At 57.8% G+C, this 18,680-nt stretch overlaps 11 protein-coding genes across 11 annotated transcripts; 5 read left to right on the top strand and 6 right to left on the bottom strand.

Annotated features, from left to right (window-relative positions):
- Nucleotides 1-4: 4 nt before the first annotated feature.
- A1Q1_01045 (nicotinamide mononucleotide permease) lies at nt 5-499 on the bottom strand (the record flags this gene model as incomplete). Its single annotated transcript, XM_014325668.1, has 2 exons — nt 5-198; nt 316-499. 2 exons carry the CDS (start codon nt 497-499, stop codon nt 5-7), a joined length of 378 nt encoding a protein of 125 aa, XP_014181143.1.
- A 1,499-nt stretch (nt 500-1,998) lies between these two features.
- A1Q1_01044 (uncharacterized protein) lies at nt 1,999-2,520 on the top strand (the record flags this gene model as incomplete). The annotated part of the gene is made up of 1 exon (XM_014325667.1): nt 1,999-2,520. The coding sequence occupies one exon, from the start codon at nt 1,999-2,001 to the stop codon at nt 2,518-2,520; it is 522 nt and encodes a 173-aa protein (XP_014181142.1).
- Nucleotides 2,521-2,636: 116 nt separating this feature from the next.
- Nucleotides 2,637-4,910, bottom strand: A1Q1_01043 (uncharacterized protein; the record flags this gene model as incomplete). Its single annotated transcript, XM_014325666.1, has 1 exon — nt 2,637-4,910. One exon carries the CDS (start codon nt 4,908-4,910, stop codon nt 2,637-2,639), a length of 2,274 nt encoding a protein of 757 aa, XP_014181141.1.
- Nucleotides 4,911-5,658: 748 nt separating this feature from the next.
- Nucleotides 5,659-6,207, bottom strand: A1Q1_01042 (uncharacterized protein; the record flags this gene model as incomplete). Its single annotated transcript, XM_014325665.1, has 1 exon — nt 5,659-6,207. The coding sequence occupies one exon, from the start codon at nt 6,205-6,207 to the stop codon at nt 5,659-5,661; it is 549 nt and encodes a 182-aa protein (XP_014181140.1).
- A 200-nt stretch (nt 6,208-6,407) lies between these two features.
- On the bottom strand, nt 6,408-7,950 carry A1Q1_01041 (amine oxidase, putative; the record flags this gene model as incomplete). The annotated part of the gene is made up of 3 exons (XM_014325664.1): nt 6,408-6,824; nt 7,016-7,518; nt 7,578-7,950. The coding sequence occupies 3 exons, from the start codon at nt 7,948-7,950 to the stop codon at nt 6,408-6,410; spliced, it is 1,293 nt and encodes a 430-aa protein (XP_014181139.1).
- Nucleotides 7,951-8,720: 770 nt separating this feature from the next.
- Nucleotides 8,721-10,205, top strand: A1Q1_01040 (uncharacterized protein; the record flags this gene model as incomplete). Its single annotated transcript, XM_014325663.1, has 1 exon — nt 8,721-10,205. The coding sequence occupies one exon, from the start codon at nt 8,721-8,723 to the stop codon at nt 10,203-10,205; it is 1,485 nt and encodes a 494-aa protein (XP_014181138.1).
- A 1,834-nt stretch (nt 10,206-12,039) lies between these two features.
- Nucleotides 12,040-13,107, top strand: A1Q1_01039 (2OG-Fe(II) oxygenase superfamily protein; the record flags this gene model as incomplete). The annotated part of the gene is made up of 3 exons (XM_014325662.1): nt 12,040-12,504; nt 12,560-13,059; nt 13,101-13,107. 3 exons carry the CDS (start codon nt 12,040-12,042, stop codon nt 13,105-13,107), a joined length of 972 nt encoding a protein of 323 aa, XP_014181137.1.
- Nucleotides 13,108-13,168: 61 nt separating this feature from the next.
- Nucleotides 13,169-13,639, bottom strand: A1Q1_01038 (uncharacterized protein; the record flags this gene model as incomplete). The annotated part of the gene is made up of 1 exon (XM_014325661.1): nt 13,169-13,639. One exon carries the CDS (start codon nt 13,637-13,639, stop codon nt 13,169-13,171), a length of 471 nt encoding a protein of 156 aa, XP_014181136.1.
- A 972-nt stretch (nt 13,640-14,611) lies between these two features.
- A1Q1_01037 (uncharacterized protein) lies at nt 14,612-15,779 on the top strand (the record flags this gene model as incomplete). The annotated part of the gene is made up of 2 exons (XM_014325660.1): nt 14,612-14,928; nt 15,005-15,779. The coding sequence occupies 2 exons, from the start codon at nt 14,612-14,614 to the stop codon at nt 15,777-15,779; spliced, it is 1,092 nt and encodes a 363-aa protein (XP_014181135.1).
- Nucleotides 15,780-15,923: 144 nt separating this feature from the next.
- A1Q1_01036 (uncharacterized protein) lies at nt 15,924-16,763 on the top strand (the record flags this gene model as incomplete). Its single annotated transcript, XM_014325659.1, has 1 exon — nt 15,924-16,763. One exon carries the CDS (start codon nt 15,924-15,926, stop codon nt 16,761-16,763), a length of 840 nt encoding a protein of 279 aa, XP_014181134.1.
- A 541-nt stretch (nt 16,764-17,304) lies between these two features.
- On the bottom strand, nt 17,305-18,194 carry A1Q1_01035 (uncharacterized protein; the record flags this gene model as incomplete). Its single annotated transcript, XM_014325658.1, has 4 exons — nt 17,305-17,316; nt 17,361-17,547; nt 17,590-18,014; nt 18,063-18,194. 4 exons carry the CDS (start codon nt 18,192-18,194, stop codon nt 17,305-17,307), a joined length of 756 nt encoding a protein of 251 aa, XP_014181133.1.
- Nucleotides 18,195-18,680: the final 486 nt, after the last annotated feature.

Genomic DNA, 18,680 nt, shown 5'->3' with positions numbered 1-18,680 from the left:
CCCCCTAACCCCCTAACCCCCACAACGCTGCATTGCAGCAGATGTAGATACCGGGCCGCGTGATCTTACCAACGATCATGTTCGAGGGAATTTGCAGCGCGACATAGCCAGCGAAGAGGACAGAGACACAAGTGTTGTACTGCTGAGTGGTAAGTCCCAGGTCGGCCGCTAGGCCGGCGACCTTTGCCGAAGAGAGGTCTGGGGTCAGGATCACCGCGCTCGGAGATGTCAGAGCGACCCACTTTGACGGTCAAGAAAGTTGAGAAGGTATAGGAGGCACACTGCGGTAAGCTGATTGACGCAGATGGCACCTACGGCCTGGAATAAGCATGATGTCGACCTTGCGCGTCCCGCTCTTTGCGACAGCCTCGCGCTCGGCCTCGGTGAGGTTGGCAAGGGACTCGGGAAGGCGGACTGCGAACTGGTCATCGACTTCGAGGGCGGGGCCTTTAGACACGGACAATGAGTCCCTATGGATTGACTCCTTCTCATCAGACATGGCTTTTATGAGCTGCAGTCGGGGGAATTGAGGTTTGAGCTTCGCTCGGCTTGGCAGTGTTTATAAACAGCTCCACGGGAGTGATCGCATTAGGTGCCTGATAACTCTTGCCCCTTATCGATTGATAACAATCGGCGTGGAGCCGACCCTGGGCTGAGTAGGACGAAAAGGATGTTCCGCGATGTAAACTTTGCCCACCTCAGTTGGCTCTCCTCCCGCGCTGACCTCCGTGGAATCGATGATGTCGGAAGATAAGCATTATCCGATGTCGGCGTTCCCAACGAATTACGCACCAGATAGTGTCCGGCTCATCGACGCTAGTGCGTATCGAGTGCGACAAAATCCTGGGAAATGCCAAAATTAGGAAGAAACGATGGGAGCCCCGCCGTTATCGGCTCACAGCGGCTTGTGCCTGAGCGGCTGAGCGGCTGAAAGTCCAGATGATACGGCTGTCGCTCCAGAGGTCCCGACCCGCGTGGAGATCGCGATGAAGGGATCATGCATGATCGTCCCCAGATCCCATGCTGCGCAGTGTGGGCGGAATGTTGGAAACGACCGGCGTCGGGTTTCTCCGCTCTAACACTTGACTGCAGACGATGCCGCGTTGATTCGCCCGGCGTCGACATCTGCTGGCAAACACAGCCGGCGCGTGAGTTCCGCCAACAAACTGCCGTTGGCGTTGGGCGCCAGGTGCGCTTCGATGACTAGACCTGGGGCTGATAGGAGTCACCAGATGGTGAGCGGATGATGTAGAGAACTGGCGCTGCATTCCTTCTCTCGGGGTTCGCGCGCCGTTTCCCGGACTTGTGTCGGCGTCGTCTTCAGCCGTGGCGCTGAGGGAAGCTTGACAAAGCAGTCCACCCTGATGCCAGACGGAAGCAGGCGTTGAACAGGCATGGAGTCGAATGGGTAGTTTCTGTGGCAGCAGTCTATTCAGCCCGCCAGGTCCTCGTTTGTCTCTTTGTGCCTTTCGCAACTTGTCTGGTGACGACCATAGGATTGTCAGTGACAGGGCCCTTCCGGGTCGTGGGCTGGGGTTCCGCGGTCGTCAATGCCTTCGGGGTGTTTCACTGCAGTAATCGTAAAGTGAACGTAGTCTTGTTTTTACTTACTCGTCTGACTCCCTCGAAGGCTTTACCTCCTGCGGTCTCTCAGGCGCAACCACCTCATGTTGATCTCACTGCGCGCAGCGAAGCGGACGGACGCCTCTTTACGACGATCTTTGTCACTGCAATCTGCTCATCGAGCCTGGCCACAAGTGAGGACCGTCACGGTTCCGAATCAAAGATCGAGGGCGCAAGGGCACAAAATCCAGCTGAGAATCTCCACACTGCGCGCTTGAACGTGCATGTTGAGAAGCATGGGCGAGCATAGCAGCGAGAGGGGCCGCCCAGTCTGTAGCAGATATAATAGTGGGTCTGGCTGATGGATTTCTTCGCCACCTGAAATAAACAGAACACAACGTAAGATAAAGTGCCGATGGTGCTGACCGTAGCGGAATGCTTTGCTTCACACTCGCGCTCCTTTTTGTTGCTGGCGCTGCCGCCCTGCCCCTCTCCTCCCTCCCGGAAGAGACTGTCCAGGTCGAAACCAGGGGGCCCCCTGTTTTCGTTGTTGCTGGCTTGGCCGTTACAGTGGCACAGGCTGTTACCGTCTGGGAGGGAGACGACAAGGAGAGTCGTAACCAGTTCACTGCGTCTGTGATCGACCGTGTCCACGAAAGTTACCCTGACTGCAACGCGTTTATCTACCACATTGGGGAAGACACGTTCACCTATGAAGTCCCTGCCGATGCTGCCAAAGAAGAAGTCTCCATTGACCATGGTGGTTTCCTCGGCTGGTTTGGAGTTCGCGAGCATTACGAAATTGTCGTGTTCGATGGCCCTGGCAAGCTCGAACGCCGCAACTCCGACGGCGGTTACCTGAACTGGGCCTTTGTCGGATGGTATGAAGTTGACGACGACAAGCGCGTTGTAACTTTCAGCGCTCCTCCTGACGACGGTGAGGATGAGGAAAAGTAGCGCGGTCTACTTCAAGTGCGAACGGACACTATAACTAGCCATGGAACGATAACGCGTGCTTTATTATCGAGTGTGATGCGACCGTGTCAAATGAGTTTCCAAGACGGGCCACTCTCTTATAAAACCCGGTGCTTTGCATTGTGTGCTGTGCACGCTGACCCTGCCCCAAAGCCATTATCAAGCTGTTCATGATACTGTACAATGAATGATAGAGCGTTCACTATGGATACAACCATTATTAGCAACCACCACCTCCCCCTGCCCGCAGCGGTGCCACACGCCGAGATGCCCGCGGCACCAGCACACCCACTTTCGCCAGTGACGCACGCCCCGCTGCTGGCCGCGCCCACGCCGGCCGCACAACCGGCAGCGCCAGACGCGTGGTGATTCGCATCGCAGTACCACGGGTCGGCCATGGGATACACGCCATAGCCATAAGGCACAACACCCCAGTATAGAGGGTAGCCGTAGAGGAAGGCATCGTTCTGCGCGTCGCGCTCGCGGCGCCTGCGTGCCTCGCGGTCCTCGCGCTTGCCTTCAGCGAGGGGCTCGGGCGGCCCAAAAGTGCGACTGCCCTTCACGCGGCGGGGTACAAAGACGTACCGTGCAGTAAAGGGGTTGGTGTGATCGGACTCGGCGCCCTCGCGCACGCCCAGACGCTCGCGGAGGGTGCGCAACTTTGGTGCCGCCGAGCCATCAACCTGTACGCGGAGCATATTGTGCGTCGAAGGGCACTGGGCATCGCGCTCCTCCTCGGGCAGCTCCTGCAAGAGCTCCTCAACGTAGCGCTTGCCAATCTCGACCGACTCGCGCGACTTCTCGGCGCGCTTCCAAAACTTCATGCCCGTGCTCTGCCGGAACTGGCGCTTGTGGTTTTGCCGCAGCCCTCGCTCTGCGTTTTGCGCGACGGGACACCCGCACCCACTATAGGGCACGCCGAAGCGCCGAGCCCACAACGTCGCCGTGTCGTCGTACGCCATTTTCAGGCGGACGTCGGCAACCTTGTCGTCGTGGTTGAGTAGGCGGCCCAGAATCGAGACGGTCTCGGAGACATACTTGCTGCCCTGGAGCTGGTGCGTATGCCATGCCAAGTCAATGTCGAGTGTAGGCGAGAGGAAAGCCCCCCGGTGCGCACACATTAGGTCGAGGAATGCGTGGTACCGAGCCGCAGACTTTTGCAGCAGGTAAAACTCGCCGCGATCCCAGCGCCCAATGTCGAGCCATCCGATGCGTTCCATGTTGCTGATGAATGAGGCCTGGCGCTGTGTTGCGGCCGCGAGGTTGAGGCTTGAGAAGAGCTCCGTGTCGGCGTACGCCTTGCCAATCGCGGCAAGGGATGCACGCATATTCTTTCTAAACTCCTTTGGACGTACGCCCCAATACTTTGGGTCGCGGAGGGGAAGCAGCCGGCGGTCCTTCAAGGCTTGCGCCAGCAGGTATGTGCGGATCCCGCTGAACGACCAAGACATGTGGTCGCCCACCTGTATCGCGTCTGTAAACCACGCCGCCTGGGCGAGACACTGGCTGAGCTTTGGACCCCATCTGCGAAACTTGGCGTCGCTGACACCAGCCAAACACGTAATGCCCGTATTTGCGGCCACCAAATCGTCGCACAATCGCCGAATCTTGAGCTTCTCGTGTGTGTTGTACTTGAAGCAATTGGTGCAACGGCTGTTCATCTTGGTAGTTGCGTACCCGGGCGAGCGGGGTGTGCCCACCAGCGGAACATTGCCAGTCTTTCGGCAATAGTAGCACTTGATGCGCGCCTTGGTCTCGACGGGGTGAATCTCAATGAGGTCCCTGGCGTGTGTCTCGTAGGCTGGTGGCGGGGGTACAAAGCCCGTCTCGCCATTCTCCGACGGCGCGACTGGCACGAGCTCGTGAGGCTGGTACACATAAGTTGCCTTGTCAATGCGCTTGACAATCTCCTCGAGGGGAAAAGCGTCGGGAATCTTGAAAGCCAGGCGCCAGCGGTCTCCCTCAAAGTCGGTAGGGTTCAGCATGTATGTATGCCACACCATGAGAACGTCAATGTCGACGCCATCTAGGTCGACGCGTAGGGACGAGCGTTGATTCTTGGCCCATTCTTCAAAGCGCAGCGCGGCTCGCTCGCAAAACGCGGCCCACTTGATGTCGCCAGAGAGCTGAGTGCCATCGGGCGTAGGGCATTCGCGGACATCCTGCTGCAATCGGTGGAGACAGGCGAGGAATGTGAGGTGCTGCACAAGTTCGGGGACGGTGACGAGGGGTTTAGTCTCGCGATTGCCAACGCGAAAGGCGGCGGGGAGATGGGTCTTGGGGTTGACGGCTGCCTTCTCTGAGGGTGTTTGGGTGAGGAGGGATGAAGAGTAGCTGGGAGCGGAGGCCCCCTGCGGTGAATCGACTGCCATTGTGAGTTGGTTGCTCTATGGCCCAGGCGGTGTGATGGGTATATAAGTGATGTCGATGACAACAATCGCGGCTGCTGATGAGCGCGATAGGTCAGGGAGAAGTGCGTAACCGAGGTAGCCGAGATCGGAAGCACGTTGCCGTGTCTATTTGTGAGCGCCCAGCCGCGGTCATGTGACCGGGTCAGGCACCACCTGCACAGCGGCAATGGCTGTGCTCGCTCGGACCATCCCATCTCCATCTCCGATGCGCCGCGAGGCGATGCTGGTGAATGCTTATCGCACAGCTCTAAACTGCATGCACAGCATGGGAGCCTGAGACAGTCAACCAGCCTTCGCTTCCAACTGCGACGCACAGCCAATCTCATCTTCTCATCGCGGGCACCGCGGCTAAACTGTACCGAGGGTGACTTGAGTTCTGCCAGAATTCGGCATCGCTCGGCGATAAGATAGCGCCGCCGGTGGCGACAGTGGCGACAGCGGGGACGGGTGGCGACGGACTCGCAGCGACCTCCGCGCGTTCTCTACCTCGCGGTTTGTTCCGAAGCGGGCTCCGACGCCAAGAGACGGAGGCGCAACGCCCCGCTCCATGCCCAGACCCCGGTTGGAAGATCGACGCCCCTGATTCTATGATGTCAGCCAACAATCCACTCTCTCCTGCAATCGGTGGCGAACGCCTTGCTGCTTTACAACACTTGCATTACTATTACTTTGGTGCTATGGGAATCGGGCATTATGGACGATGACTCTGCTAGTGGTTCGGGCTGATGTGGTCGGGGTTGGTCGGGTGCTGGACATCGCGCGAGGTCATGCGGGCGAGCGCAGCAGAGATGGACGGGCGACGCAGCATGGCGCCGACAGAGCCACGGCGCTCGTGCGTCGGCTCGTGCTCCTTGCCAGACGAGTCGCGCGAACGAATGCGCTCGAGAACGTTGCCGAGGGACGGGGCGCGAGCATTGGCGATGCGGACATTGTTGGCTTCGCGAACACAAATGGGGCAGTCGGGGTGGTTCCAGCGGTCTTCCTTGGGTCCCGGAGGGTGGGCGGCGTGCACCATGTACTCGGCGGCTTGCTTGACGTTGCCATTGCACGCATTCAACTGGCGCTCTGACAGCCCACGGGGAAAGCCCATCTGGACGAGCTGTTCGACGGCGGCTGGGTCGGCCTTCTGCGTAAACGAGTGCGAAACGCGGCGCACAAAGTTGCGGAATCCACCCTCGTTTTCGGGAGACGAGGCAATGGCACTGTCTTGCTCCTTGTCGGCGGTGGGGAAGAGTCGCGATGCTTCAATGGTAGCCATGTTGTGAGTCTGGTTGAACATTGTGTGGGGGTTGCGCTCCCAGAGAGGAGCTTATAAGCCTGTGAGCGGGCGCGCGCCTCTGCGTCGAGACGAAGAACGCCAAGACGCCACTGGTCATTTGACCAGTCACACAACCAGATCTCAACGGAACAAGTCGCGGCCGCACGCCAGTGGTCACATGACATTCCGATACATGTTATCTATTTGCCGCCTCTGGGCCCGCGGTGGTGACGACGGGGCGCGCGAGGAGCTCCGTCACGGCGGCGCATACTGCTCTCCTGCGGGCACGTCTTGAGTGCATCGTAAATCTTGGCATCAGGGCAGTCGCCCTTGTTGATGCACTGCCCGATCGCATTCGCCGTGCTGATCCCAGAGTCCCATGCACCGTTCACGTAGCCAAACATCTCATAGGTCGTGGCTTCGCCGGCAAAGTGGATCCAAGCGTCACCCTTCTTTACCGGTTGGCCGAGATTGGCGTGGTGCTCTTCGAGAACACCGAGCGGCCAGTTGGAATACGAACCCCTGAAGAGCGGGTCTGCATGCCACCTCGGCACGACAATGTCGAGTGGCTCAGGCACGTCGTCATACATTTTCCTGAGCACGCCCATCGCTTCCGCCTGGATCGCGTCGTCATCGAGACCCTCGTTGCGTCGCGCAAACGTGTCAACCGCAGTGACCATGATCACGTTCGCGTCCGACGTCGCATTGATGAAGGCATTCACGTTTTGCCATACCGTGTAACGCCCACGCTCGGCCGAGTCGGCGTACATGATGAACTAGCGTCAGCGTCATTGCTTCTGAGGCTCACCTGCTCGTCATTCCAAAACTTGCGGTCGAACAGAATGAAGATCTTTTGATACGTTGCCATTGCAAACGTGAAAATCGCCTCCTTCTTCCAGTCGGGCAACTGTGGCTTGAACTGCACGTCCTGGTGCTGCAGAACGCCCACGCTAAACGTTGACACGACGTGCGGCGCGCTAAAGTCCCCCTTGTCCGTGCGCACAACGATCTGGTCGCCCGAGTAGTCAATCTGGCGCACAGTCGTGTCCAAGTGCAGGCGGGGGTCATCGAGATCTTGGCCAAACAACTCCTTTGCCTCCTGCACAAAGATGTATTTGAAGCCGCGCTGATCGATTACAAAGTCGTCGACCTCGTTTTCGATACCAGCCTCTTGGCCAAAGGCATTTGCAAAGCTGCAGTCCTCGGGCGGCTGGGCAAATGTAAAGTCAATGTTCCAGTATTCATACGCCTTCTGCACGGGCGTGACGGGAATCCAGTCCATAATGCTGGTTGCGACGCGCACAGACAGGTCTACGAGGCTATTGTTGTCGCGCCATTCTAGCGTCAGCAGTGTCACTCTGTCTACTCACCAGAGTAGCCTGGGGCGTGCTCGATAAAGTCGTCGTAGCCCTCGGTGAATACCGCCTGCTCTTGCTCATCGAGGAAATGATCGTACCACCACGCCGAGTCCGAATAATTGGTGCGCGCCGTCTGCAGTCCCCACTTGTCTGCGAGCTCGAGGATGGGCTCCTTGCCTGGACCCTGGATCCAGTTGCACCCCTTCTCGACCGTAGTGACGGTCCCGGTGGCGTTGTTCACGAGCGTCTCGGTGTAGGCCCGCCCGCCGAGCTCGGGACGCGCTTCGAGGAGAAGAATATCGGTGACGTTGTGATCATTGATGAGAGTGCGCACGAGCGAGATGCCCGCGACGCCGCCGCCGAGCACGATGACCTGGCTCTGCATGTTGCTGGGGTTGAATGGGACCATGATGCACTCTCTTATGTACTCGTCACGCCGGTCTCCACATGGTCATCTGATGGGAGCGAGTCGAAGCATCACGACGACTGATTGGGTTGCTCGGATCCCGATCAGGCGGATTGCAGGAACAACAGGAAGAATCCGACAGCCCGCGAGATCTGCTCCTTGTCACCAGTAGCGTCTCGGTCTTGGCACGCTAACATGATCAAGATTCAATCAAGCTCCCCCAATGTGCGTTCGAATCTTATCGTTAGTCATGTTACAGTCACGATGCTTCGATCGCTCCACAGAAGCCAGTGCAGAGTTAAGCATGGATATACCCGACCGTGGGATTGTGGGAATCACAGAGGAATGTCCGTGCACGTGTATCTCGCGTTGGGAACACGCGAGTCTCGCGCGCCACCGGCCATGTCCGATGCCGTCAAAGTCGCCGACGACTCGACCCCTGGATGTCGGGTACCCCGAGGGGCCTAGGGGCCGGCGGCTCCGTCCCCGTGGAGTTTGTTCTAAACGCAGAGAGCGCTGCCCATTCCTGAACGTTTCTTGCACGTACCCTGCCCGCATGTGCTCACGCCTCCCACGCTGCCCACCTGCTGACCAACGTGGCCGGACCCCGGACACCTGTCACCACCCTGCCACCAAGTGGCATGCCGGCAGGTGGGTCTTGTGATGTCTATTTTCGGTGGTCCGCCAAGATGTATAAAACCCATTGGCGCGATGGAGCACTTTAGTCGTCCTCGTTAATTAAAAAAAAAATGCCGACACATGTGGAAGAAGTGCAGCCCGTCGTGGCTGGCAAGGGCCGCGACCCGACGCTGCCGCCCAACCACCCCATCAATGCCTTTTCGCCAATGCGCAAAATGGGCATCGTCCTGTCGCTCGCGTACGCGGGCTGTCTCGCCAACTTTGCCATTGCCATTTGCAACGTTTCCTTTGGGTGGGTCACTGATCGAGTGTTGGCTGACAATAGTGAGGTCGGAAAGTCGCTTGGAGTTGGTCCCGGCGACATTGCCAATGCGCTGGGCTACAATCTTCTCGGGTGTGGAGTCGGCTCGCTGTTTTGGAACCCCCTCAGTCGTTCGTGGGGCCGTCGGCCAGTCTACCTGATCGGATCATTCCTCTTCATGCCCGTGTGCGTATGGGAGGCGCTCTCCAAAAACTATGCGTGCTTTGTCGTTGCACGCATCATGGCCGGCATTGTGACCAGCTGGTCCCAAACCATTCCGCCCTCGTCAATCGCCGAAATCTACGTGCCACAAATGCGTGGTTCCAAGATGAGCATCTTTGGCGTCGCCGTCGTCATTGGACCAGTCATCGTGCCCATCTTTGCAGCCGCCATTGTCGAGCACCATTCGTGGCGCAACCTGTTTTGGTTCAATCTCGGCCTCGCCGCTCTCCAGTTCCTTCTCATCCTCTTCTTTGTCCCAGAGACGATGTGGAACTGGGAGGAGAACACGGATATTGTCGAAGTGGACGACAAGAAGGACACTGTAGTGGAGCACAAGCGCTCTGGCTATGTCGGCCCCGCCTTCCTCCCCCACACCGACTGGAAGCGCTTTTGGCCCCTTTGCTGGTCGCCCATCTACATGATCCACTATATCGTCATTACCGTTCCGTCCTTCTACTATGGCATCTGCCTCGGTTTCCTCTCCGTGGCACCAACCGTCATCTTCCCGCAAATCTTTGGCAAGCCGCCCTACTCATTTGCAGTCGTGCCGCTCGGGTGCGCCTTCCTCGGCTTTGGAGTTGGCGGCGTGCTCGGCAAGTGGTCTGGCGGACACGTGTCCGACATGATCGTGGCCTACATGGAGCGCAAGCATGGCCGCCGCATCCCAGAGGACCGCCTGTGGGCTGGTATCCCGCTCCTGCCGCTCATGTTCATTGGTCAACTGCTTTGCGGCGTGTGCGTGCAATACGAGCTGCACTGGATGTGCTTCATCGTCGGCGCCGCCATCAACTTCTTTGCCCTCAGCGGCATCACGACCGTCATCCTGACATATGTCCTCGAGACGTACATCTCAAAGGGCATGGACACCCAGGCCGTCTTCAACTTTTGGAAGTACCTGTGGGGCTTTGCCGTGCCCTTCTTCACCATGAAGTGGGGCGAGACGCGGGGCTGGATGGCGTGCTTTTGCGGCATGGGCGCCGTGCTCACTGGCTTTGGCGCACTCATGATTGCCGGACTCATCTGGAAGGGACACGCGATCCGCAAGTGGCAGAACATGCCCATGGAGGACTAGTATCGGGGTATTATGTAACATCTACTTTGCTTCTTCGTCAACAGTCTTTCGCGACCGCGCCACGGTCCACCACGTCAGGAGCAACGCGACAACAGTGCCTGCGAGCAGCCCCACTGACGCAGTGTAGCTGACCCTGTACGTGGGCCCAAACTTGAGATTGTAAATCTGCGGACCAACAATGCCCATGAGCTGGCACGATGCCTAGTGTCAGTCGCGCCTCGTAACAACTCACATTGGTCATTCCAATGGCCAAGCCCGCTCCCGTCGTTCCCTTGGCTGCCCGAATGCGCTCTGGCCACATGATGGGGAAGAAGCTTTGACCCGCCGCGGTTGCCATCATGACAAAGATGTACTTGGCAACCGGGGCCTTGACGGTGAGGAGCAAGATGTAGCAAACAATCTGCCCAATCTCGAGAATGAGGCCGGCAACAAAGGCATTGATAACCTTCTTTTGCACGAGGAACGCCAGCGACAGCAGGAACACGAAAACGAGCGTGTACGGCGGCATTGTCATGACCTGTGCAATCGCTGTATTCGACATGCCAAGCTCGTAAATGACGGATGGAAGAATGAAGGAGATACCCCAGCCTCCAATACCGTGTGTAATCCAAATGAGCGTGAAGGGTATAAACGAGGGAGACTTTAGCAATGCCTTTGCCTGAGCCCATGAAAAGTGCTCGTCCATCGACGGCGCGTCTGTCGACAGGTGTCCCTTGATAGCGAGCTTTTCTTCTTCGACAAGAAATTCCGAGTTGTCGGGATCTACATTAGCCTTGACTCGGGAACGACTTACAGTTGGGGAGAAGGAACAGAGTGACGACACCGCAGACAATGGCCGGGATGCCTTCGAGAATGAATAGCCAACGCCATCCGGCGAGCCCACCGACACCATTCATGAAGCTGATGGCGTAGGCCAAGAGTCCACTAATGGTGCCTGAAAACATGCCGCATGCGTAGAAGAACCCAATACGCATCGGCAGGGAATCGGGCGAGTAAAAGAAGCTAAGGTGGTAGATGACACCGGGGTAGAAGCCAGCTTCTGCTGCGCCGAGGAGCACACGGCAGGCGATGATGCCAGCATAGTTTTGCGTCGCACCCTGGCACATGGAGATAACGCCCCAGGTCAACATGATGCGGCTCATCCACGTGCGCGGCGTGAACCGCTGCAGGGCCAGCGTCGAGAATGGCTCGAGAAACATGTATGGATAGTAGAAGCAGCTGAGGGCCCACGCCCACTGCGTCGAGGTGAGGTTGCCGAGCTGGGTCTTGATGTCGGTGCCCTCCTCCTTGTTCATGATTGCCGTGTTGCTAATGTTGCCGACGTGGATACGCATGATGAGGTATACCAAGCAATACCAGTAGAGCAGTCGGCGGTCGACTTTTCTGTGCCCGCTCCTTAGGGCACCCTCGTCGTAATCAGCTGGCGATACCGAGACGGATACCTGCGCATCCTTTTCAGAGTACTCTTCGAACTTTCTGTCGCCCAGGCTTGAGGTAGAGGGTGTCGAGGACATTTTGCGGGGGATGCATGCCACACTACACTCGCTATAGTATTTTAAGCTGAATCCCGTTGCTTTCGTCGCTCGGAATTGAGATATCAGGAAATCGCCGATAGCCGTTATCAGCTCATCATCGCGCCACCCGATGGCGCAATCTTCAACATGGGTGCAATACCATTTGCGGACTTCCTCTCCAAGTGGGCACCAAGATGCGCTAAGCATTCTTGCGCCATATCGCAATGTCAGTGCACCATCGCTGCGGCGTACAAGGCATGCCCGCACTCGGTTATATACATGAGCGCCGTCGGGCAAGAATTCTTGCTTCCCAAGCCACCATGCCCGTCGCCGTCCCCACTCAGCTGCCCCAGTGGACCCGCCCTCAAAAGACCAAAGTTGACCTGCCATGGGCCGACATCAAGACACTCGACTTTGCAAAGTACGACCAGCCTGGTGGTGAAGAGGCTCTTGCCCGCGAGCTCGATGAGGCAATCCGCGACACGGGCTTCTTTTCGCTCGTCAATACGGGTTTTGAGCCCGACGAGGTGCAGCGCCAGTACGACATCGGACAGAGCTTCTTCGACCTTCCGTCCGAGGAAAAGGAAAAGGAACAGTACGCCGTCGACTTCTCAAACGGCAACTACTTTGGCTACAAGCGGCCAAACGAGAAGACGGTGCGCGGAACGCAGGTTCGCGACAATGTCGAAACGCTCAATATACCCAAGTTTATCAAGTCCAACGAGCGTGAGCCGTTTCACCCGCATCTGGAACCCTTCAGGGACGAGATCGAGGCGTTTTCAAGGGTGAGTCCCTGCTGGGACGTGGCTGACGTAGAAATCACTCGATCTCGCAGCCAAGGTCTTTCGGCTCTTTGCAATCATTCTAGAGCTGCCAGAGGACTACTTCTCGTCGAGGCATGAGTACGAGGACCCCGCCGAAGACCACCTCCGCTACATGCTGTATCACCCACGGTCACTCGCCGATGACGAGTCGGTCGAGCGAACATGGGCGCGAGCCCACACCGACTTTGGCTCATTGACGCTACTGTGGTCGCAAAACATTGCTGGTCTCCAGGTCAAGACTGGCTCTGGAGAGTGGCGCTACGTGCCGCCCGTCGACAATGGAATCATTTGCAACGTTGGTGACACGCTCTCCTTTTGGAGCGAGGGATACCTAAAGAGCACAATTCACCGCGTCACGCGTCCGCCCGAGGATCAGGCGCACCTAAAGCGCCAGGGTCTATTCTACTTTGTCCGACCGGGCAACAAAGTCGACATTACACCTGCCGAGTCTCCACTGCTCAAGCGTCTGGGCCTCCTCAAGGAGCGCAAGTCATCCAAGCCGGTAACTGGCCTCGAGTATGTTCGTACACGTGTCAAGGACTATCACGATTCAACAGAGTATGACGACCGCCGCGGTGGTACCTTCCGCGTCGGCGACCTGGAGATTGAGGATGAAGCTACATAGTTATTGGACTGATGGGACCTCTTCTGTACCAAAGTTGCCAGGTAGGACAATCTCGAGCATCTCCACATCGTCAGAGTGAGCTACCTCGCGGTGCCGAATGTGTGGTGGTTGGTAGACTGATGATCCCTTCTCGAGCCGCACCTTGACGGGCTCGGAGGCGCCGGGCTTCTCATACTCAAACTCAACCCATCCCTTCAACACATAGACCATTTGAAATGTCGTGTCGTGCTTGTGAGGTACGCCTTCAGCATGTGTCCCCGATACTGCACGGATAACGTGGGCGGCAACGGCGCCCTTTGTCGCATCATTGATGCCCAGATCGCGGTATTCGAAAAATGAACGGAGTCCGCGTGTAAACTCAGCGTCGCGCTCGTGGGTGAACACGAGGTCGGAGGCTTTGGAAGATGTGGGTCGTGCTAGTCGTGGAGCAAAGCGCGCTGACAGCCGGGCGAGCTGAAGAACTGAGCGCATGGTGTGATCGATGGGGAGACAAAGAGGACGAGTTCGGTCACTTATGTGGGCACGACCGGTGACTCGGCAATACCGAGCTCGGCCGCATCGGCCGGTCAGTCGCGTGGTCTATTGCTGGGCACTGACCCTTCACGTCTGCGATTCTGCATCCTCGTGCTCACATCCTTAACCATATTCACGACACGCGACGATGCCCAGCAGCTCAAATCTTTTAGTTGCAGTGATCTAGATACCAGTGCCTTCATGCTGAAACCAGCCCTGCGCTCTCGCCTGTGACTGACGAATATCAACGTGAGAGCTTAACCTTGTTTTGGAATTGACCCTGCAGAGCTCACGCATCCGCGAGGCACTCGACCCGTCCGCCAAATGCCAAGGAAGCAGTGAACGTAACGAGACCGACATCGTGAAGTCCACCTCCCCGTTGTGAATGATGCACTCTGCAGAATGTTGCTTCTGCACTTACTCTAATGTGGGCGCTCTGGTCCATTATCGGTGCGTCGACCGCTTTCGGTGCCAGCTTCAACACGTCCGTGTGGTTGGAGGTTGGCGGGCTATCGCCCATTTGCCAACTTCCCGGCGCCTTTAGTTACAATGAGAGCAGCGGGCTCCTCGATAGAACATGGTTTGGCAGACCAATCTGGCTCAGCTCAAACTTCGTCGGGACGGCCTTCAACATTACGGGCTCATTGCAATATACTCCGGGGGCGACAGAGCTCCAAAAGTCCACGCCACTCGCCTCTACGCGACTCGGGGACGACCCACCGTCTAATGTGACCTTCCAGGAGAACGCATCGATTGACGCACTCATTGCGTCAATGTCTGGGCTGAACCTCAGCAACAATGTGGTTGGAACAGAGATCGGGTTTCGAGTAAACTGCTCGTACAACAAGTTCCAGTTTGAAGTCCCAGTTCTCACGCAGGCGTACGTGTCTTGCCGGGTGATCGCTGACGATTAGGCCATCGTATACGGACATGGAGTTCGAGTCTCATCCAGTCATGGAGTCTGGCAAGCTCGGGAGTCGATTCAAGGTACATGCGTTTGCCTCTTCAGAGTACATCTCCATTCTCGACAATAGAGTGAACGAATTGAAGACCAATGGTCTGGATTATGGAGCCATCGACAATGGTATTCAAGTCCGCGACTATACCGAGCTCACTTTTGATGTTCCCGACAACACCACGCTGGTCAATGTGACGGGCCCATTGGGAGGAAACTTTAGTTGCTACGCTGCGCTCAAGCCTGCGCCTGAATGGTGGAAGAATGATGGTCCCCCTCTTTTGGGGGTCCAGTCATTCTCGAGCCATAGATCAGAGGTCAGAGCGTTGGAAACCTTTCTGGTACTCCCACTAGACCCCACTGTGAAGTATCAACTGTCGATGGGAGGCGACAGCAACACTTCCGCTATCTGCAACATTGGCGGTGTCACCTCTTACTCGTACTTCTGGTGAGTCAGCCTTAAGAGGCCACGCTGACAGCAGGAAACGGAACGACACGGGCCCCGTCACCCCGACTCAGTCTGTAGTGGAAACATCACAGACGTCGCAGCCAGCAACGATAGGCCTGCAGCGCAAGGGCAGCTCTCCGACCGGAGCCATCGTCGGCGGCGTCGTGGGCGGCGTCGCCGGATTGCTATTGATTCTACTCGGTTCGTGGTGGTTGCGGCGTCGCCGCAAGTTGGCCGCCGACGACGATGCCAGTGTCGTCGATGACACTGCCCGCGCCCACGAGCCCGCAAGCGATTTCAAGGGTGATCCTCCAGTGCTCGCCCCGGTCTTGCGCAACGATCTCTCCTTTAGCACCACCTCGCTCTCCGACCAGGCCACTACGGTTAACGCCGTATCAGCGAGCTCCCATATTGGGCCTATCTCTGAGCAAAAGCCGAAAACAACGCCCGGCCCCAGCATACCCAGCACTACCTCTCCCCATAGTGGAGGTCCCCATAGTGGAGACTCGCCTCCCTCCTCGCCATTGGTCCAGTATGCCGAGGACGCCGAGGACGCAGCTCCGCGACGCCGCGAGCCCCTCATTCTCCCTCCGCGGTACAAGGAGGCGTGGGGCCGTCCACGGGTGCTCCCAGAGTCAGAGGACGGTACAGGCGTCTTTAGGGCGGATGATGGCGGCAGCAAGGCCGAGCCGTAGTGCATGCATGGTGTCAATAGGCCTAACCAGATGCAGTTTGACCGTGATCGCGGCGCTCTCCGCCACTAACAATGGCTCACCCGCTAGCGCGCTCCTCTACCGACAAGGACGGTGCAACGTATCTTGCAATCTTCACACTTCGACATGTCGCCACTGCACGGATATCGCACACCTTGGAACGAGTACCCCGACTGGCAGGGACAGTACGACTTCGCCGTCAAGGTATCGCCCTACAGCGGCCCGGGCAGGACGCACGTCGAGCGAGTGGGGAATGGACCGCTCTCCCGAGTGGTGCGATACCAGGGCCCACCCGTCGGAGGCGTCCTTTCTCGTCTTTGGCGCGCCATACGCCCCGGGCCCGTCTTCTTCACGAGCTTCCTCTACGACGACGGTGGCGAGCACGAAGTCCCCCGTGCGGCACTGACAAACGGCTTCCGCCAGCTCGTCGGTGACTGGCACGATCTGCGCCGTCTTGCGCTCTCAGTGTACGTCGCATGGGACCTGGCACCCTTCCAGGGTCCCGGGGGCCAGCGCGTACCAAGCAGAGTCGAGGTTGCCGAGCTCGAGATGGCCTTCTATGAGGACCTTTTGGACACGTCGAAACGGTATGCCAAGATCGCGGCGCGGCTGCATTGGGAAGCAGAGTTCTGGGGTCAATACCTCGCCCACCTGTCCGACTGTGAAGATGCCGGTCGCCTCCCACCACCATTTTCACGATTCCCGGGTCAAATCAAGAACAGCGTTTCCGAGCGGTTCCGGTATCGTTTGCGCATGTGGCGCGACGGAAGGACAATAGACGACTATATCTTTCGCGCTGCGCAAGGACTTTACGAACGCGAAGACACGCCAGAGTTGACGGACCTGAAGGAGAGTCTGCGAGATCTGAGGTTCAAAATTCTCGAGGCGAAGGGATACCCCGAGGGAGGAGCAAAGCTTGATCTCCTCGACCCAGGCCGATATCGCCCGCCGCCTGCCAGATTGTGAGTCTGCCTCTGGAACCGGGCTGACGACAGCATCACGGCGAAAGAAGCGCATGACAACCTCACTCTCTTCTTTCACCCGCGCAGGCATAGCCTCTGTTTCAACACGCCCCAGTCGTTTGACGTGGACGAGAGTTATGAGGTTCCCCGCACCGCCGCGCAAGCCCAGTTTGCTCGCGAGCGCAGCGACCCCGAGCCGCTCAGCGTGTGGACGCGCATGTCGACTGTCTCAGGGCAGAATCAGAGATCCTCCTATGCCCCACCATCACCATACTCCGAAGCAAGCTCCTCGAGCCTTCTGCGATGAGCTTAACATGTTGTGATACACTTCTGACATTGTTGCTTCTACCACCACCTCTCCTCGAATGACGCCTTCTTGTCGGCAAAGCGTACGTCGGTTGAGAATCGGATACGTCCTTCGGGATCCTCATTGTTGGCGCTGCAGTGCACCTGGCAGCAGTGGTGGAACACGACATCGCCGGCCCGGTAGTCGGCCACGAGCCAGCGCCGCCGCGTGCTCGATGCAAACATCTTGCTATCAGTCGTTAGACCGCCACCTGTAAGCATCTGGTGTCAGCGGTCGACGGAAATGGGGACTCACATTCTCGTTGAAGGCGTCCAGTTGCGCCTCCTCTGGGAGATTCGCGTTGAGCTTCTTGAACAGGTTCTCGATCTCGGTGCCCAGCGGCACGGAGTCCTCGAGATACATCAGCCCGCCACCGATGGGGGAAATGTCGCCGATTGGAATCCACGCCGTCAGTGCGTCCGGTTCCATGCCTCGGAGGTACCTAAAGTCAGCTTCCAAGCAAAGCCTTGGCGATCATACTCACATCTGGTCGTAGTGCACGCGGGTAGCGGTGCGGCGCGAGTGGGGTAGGTTGGTGCGCAGCACCTGCTGCCTGAAAGCCCACGGCTGCTTCCACTCGCACTTGATGCGCGCAGCCATGTCGGCAATGAGGGGATGAGCGACAAAGTCTCGAACAAAGCGTTCATAGTTGGCGCCAGTCCGATACTCGGCGAGCGGGTCTTCACCGTCGAGCTCGCCGTAGATGCCGCTGTAGATGCCCTCCTCGGGCGAAGTGCCTTCCTTCAGTACGCCAGTGTGCTGAACATATTCAAAGAAGCGACGGCGGACATCGAGTACTTCCTTTCTCGGAAGCAGACCGCGCAAGTGTACTACGCCGTCGCGCTCGTACACCTTGCGGATGAGGTCGATGGGCGCATTGGCGGGTAGAGACGGGAGCCAAGCGAGGTGCTCGGTGGGTATCTGGTGTCAGTGTGCGCGGTGGCAACTGGCACATACACGACCACCTTCGTTGCCCTCAATGGAGAGGGCGTCCAGATCCCATCCCTTGTGCTTGCGTTCGCCGTCGAGGCGGACACGGGGTGGGATGCTCCGCTTGGGGTCTGGGTATCTGGCGTTGTCGGTTATCATGGATCGGGTGAGGAATGGTCACAAAGGTAAGTCGCGCGACACGTCAAATGACACGGTGTGCTGGGAGAGTCTTGGTGCATGGGCTGCGTGGTCGTGTGGGCATGATGCTTCTTGTTGAGGTCATGGGGTTCTCAGAATGGTCAGATGATCCTGCCCTCGATCAGATGATCTTATCAGGTCCTCCCTGACGTTGCCATTGCGGGGACCCACAACGGATCCAATTTCGACAGACGACGGCCTACCCCTGACGACCAATCGATGTTGCCTACCCATGTGTTGTGTCTTTCCTTGCTCATTGCCCTCACGCATCTCTTCAACGTTGACCTCCATCCACCCTTCTCGCTTCCATGTCTGCATCATCGAGCTTCCTGGTATCTCCGGACTTCCCATCTCACTACCCCCCGCTCACGACCTTCAAACTCACTAACATCACCTCATCTCGAGCCGTGATGAACTCCGGCTCTTTCCACGCCTCCTCCCCTTCGA

The sequence above is a fragment of the Trichosporon asahii genome (genome assembly GCF_000293215.1).
Source record: "Trichosporon asahii var. asahii CBS 2479 unplaced genomic scaffold scaffold00038, whole genome shotgun sequence".
NCBI classification, from domain to species: Eukaryota; Fungi; Basidiomycota; class Tremellomycetes; order Trichosporonales; family Trichosporonaceae; genus Trichosporon; species Trichosporon asahii.
Note: the sequence above shows the minus strand (reverse complement) of the source record. Positions and strands in the feature narration are given on the sequence as shown.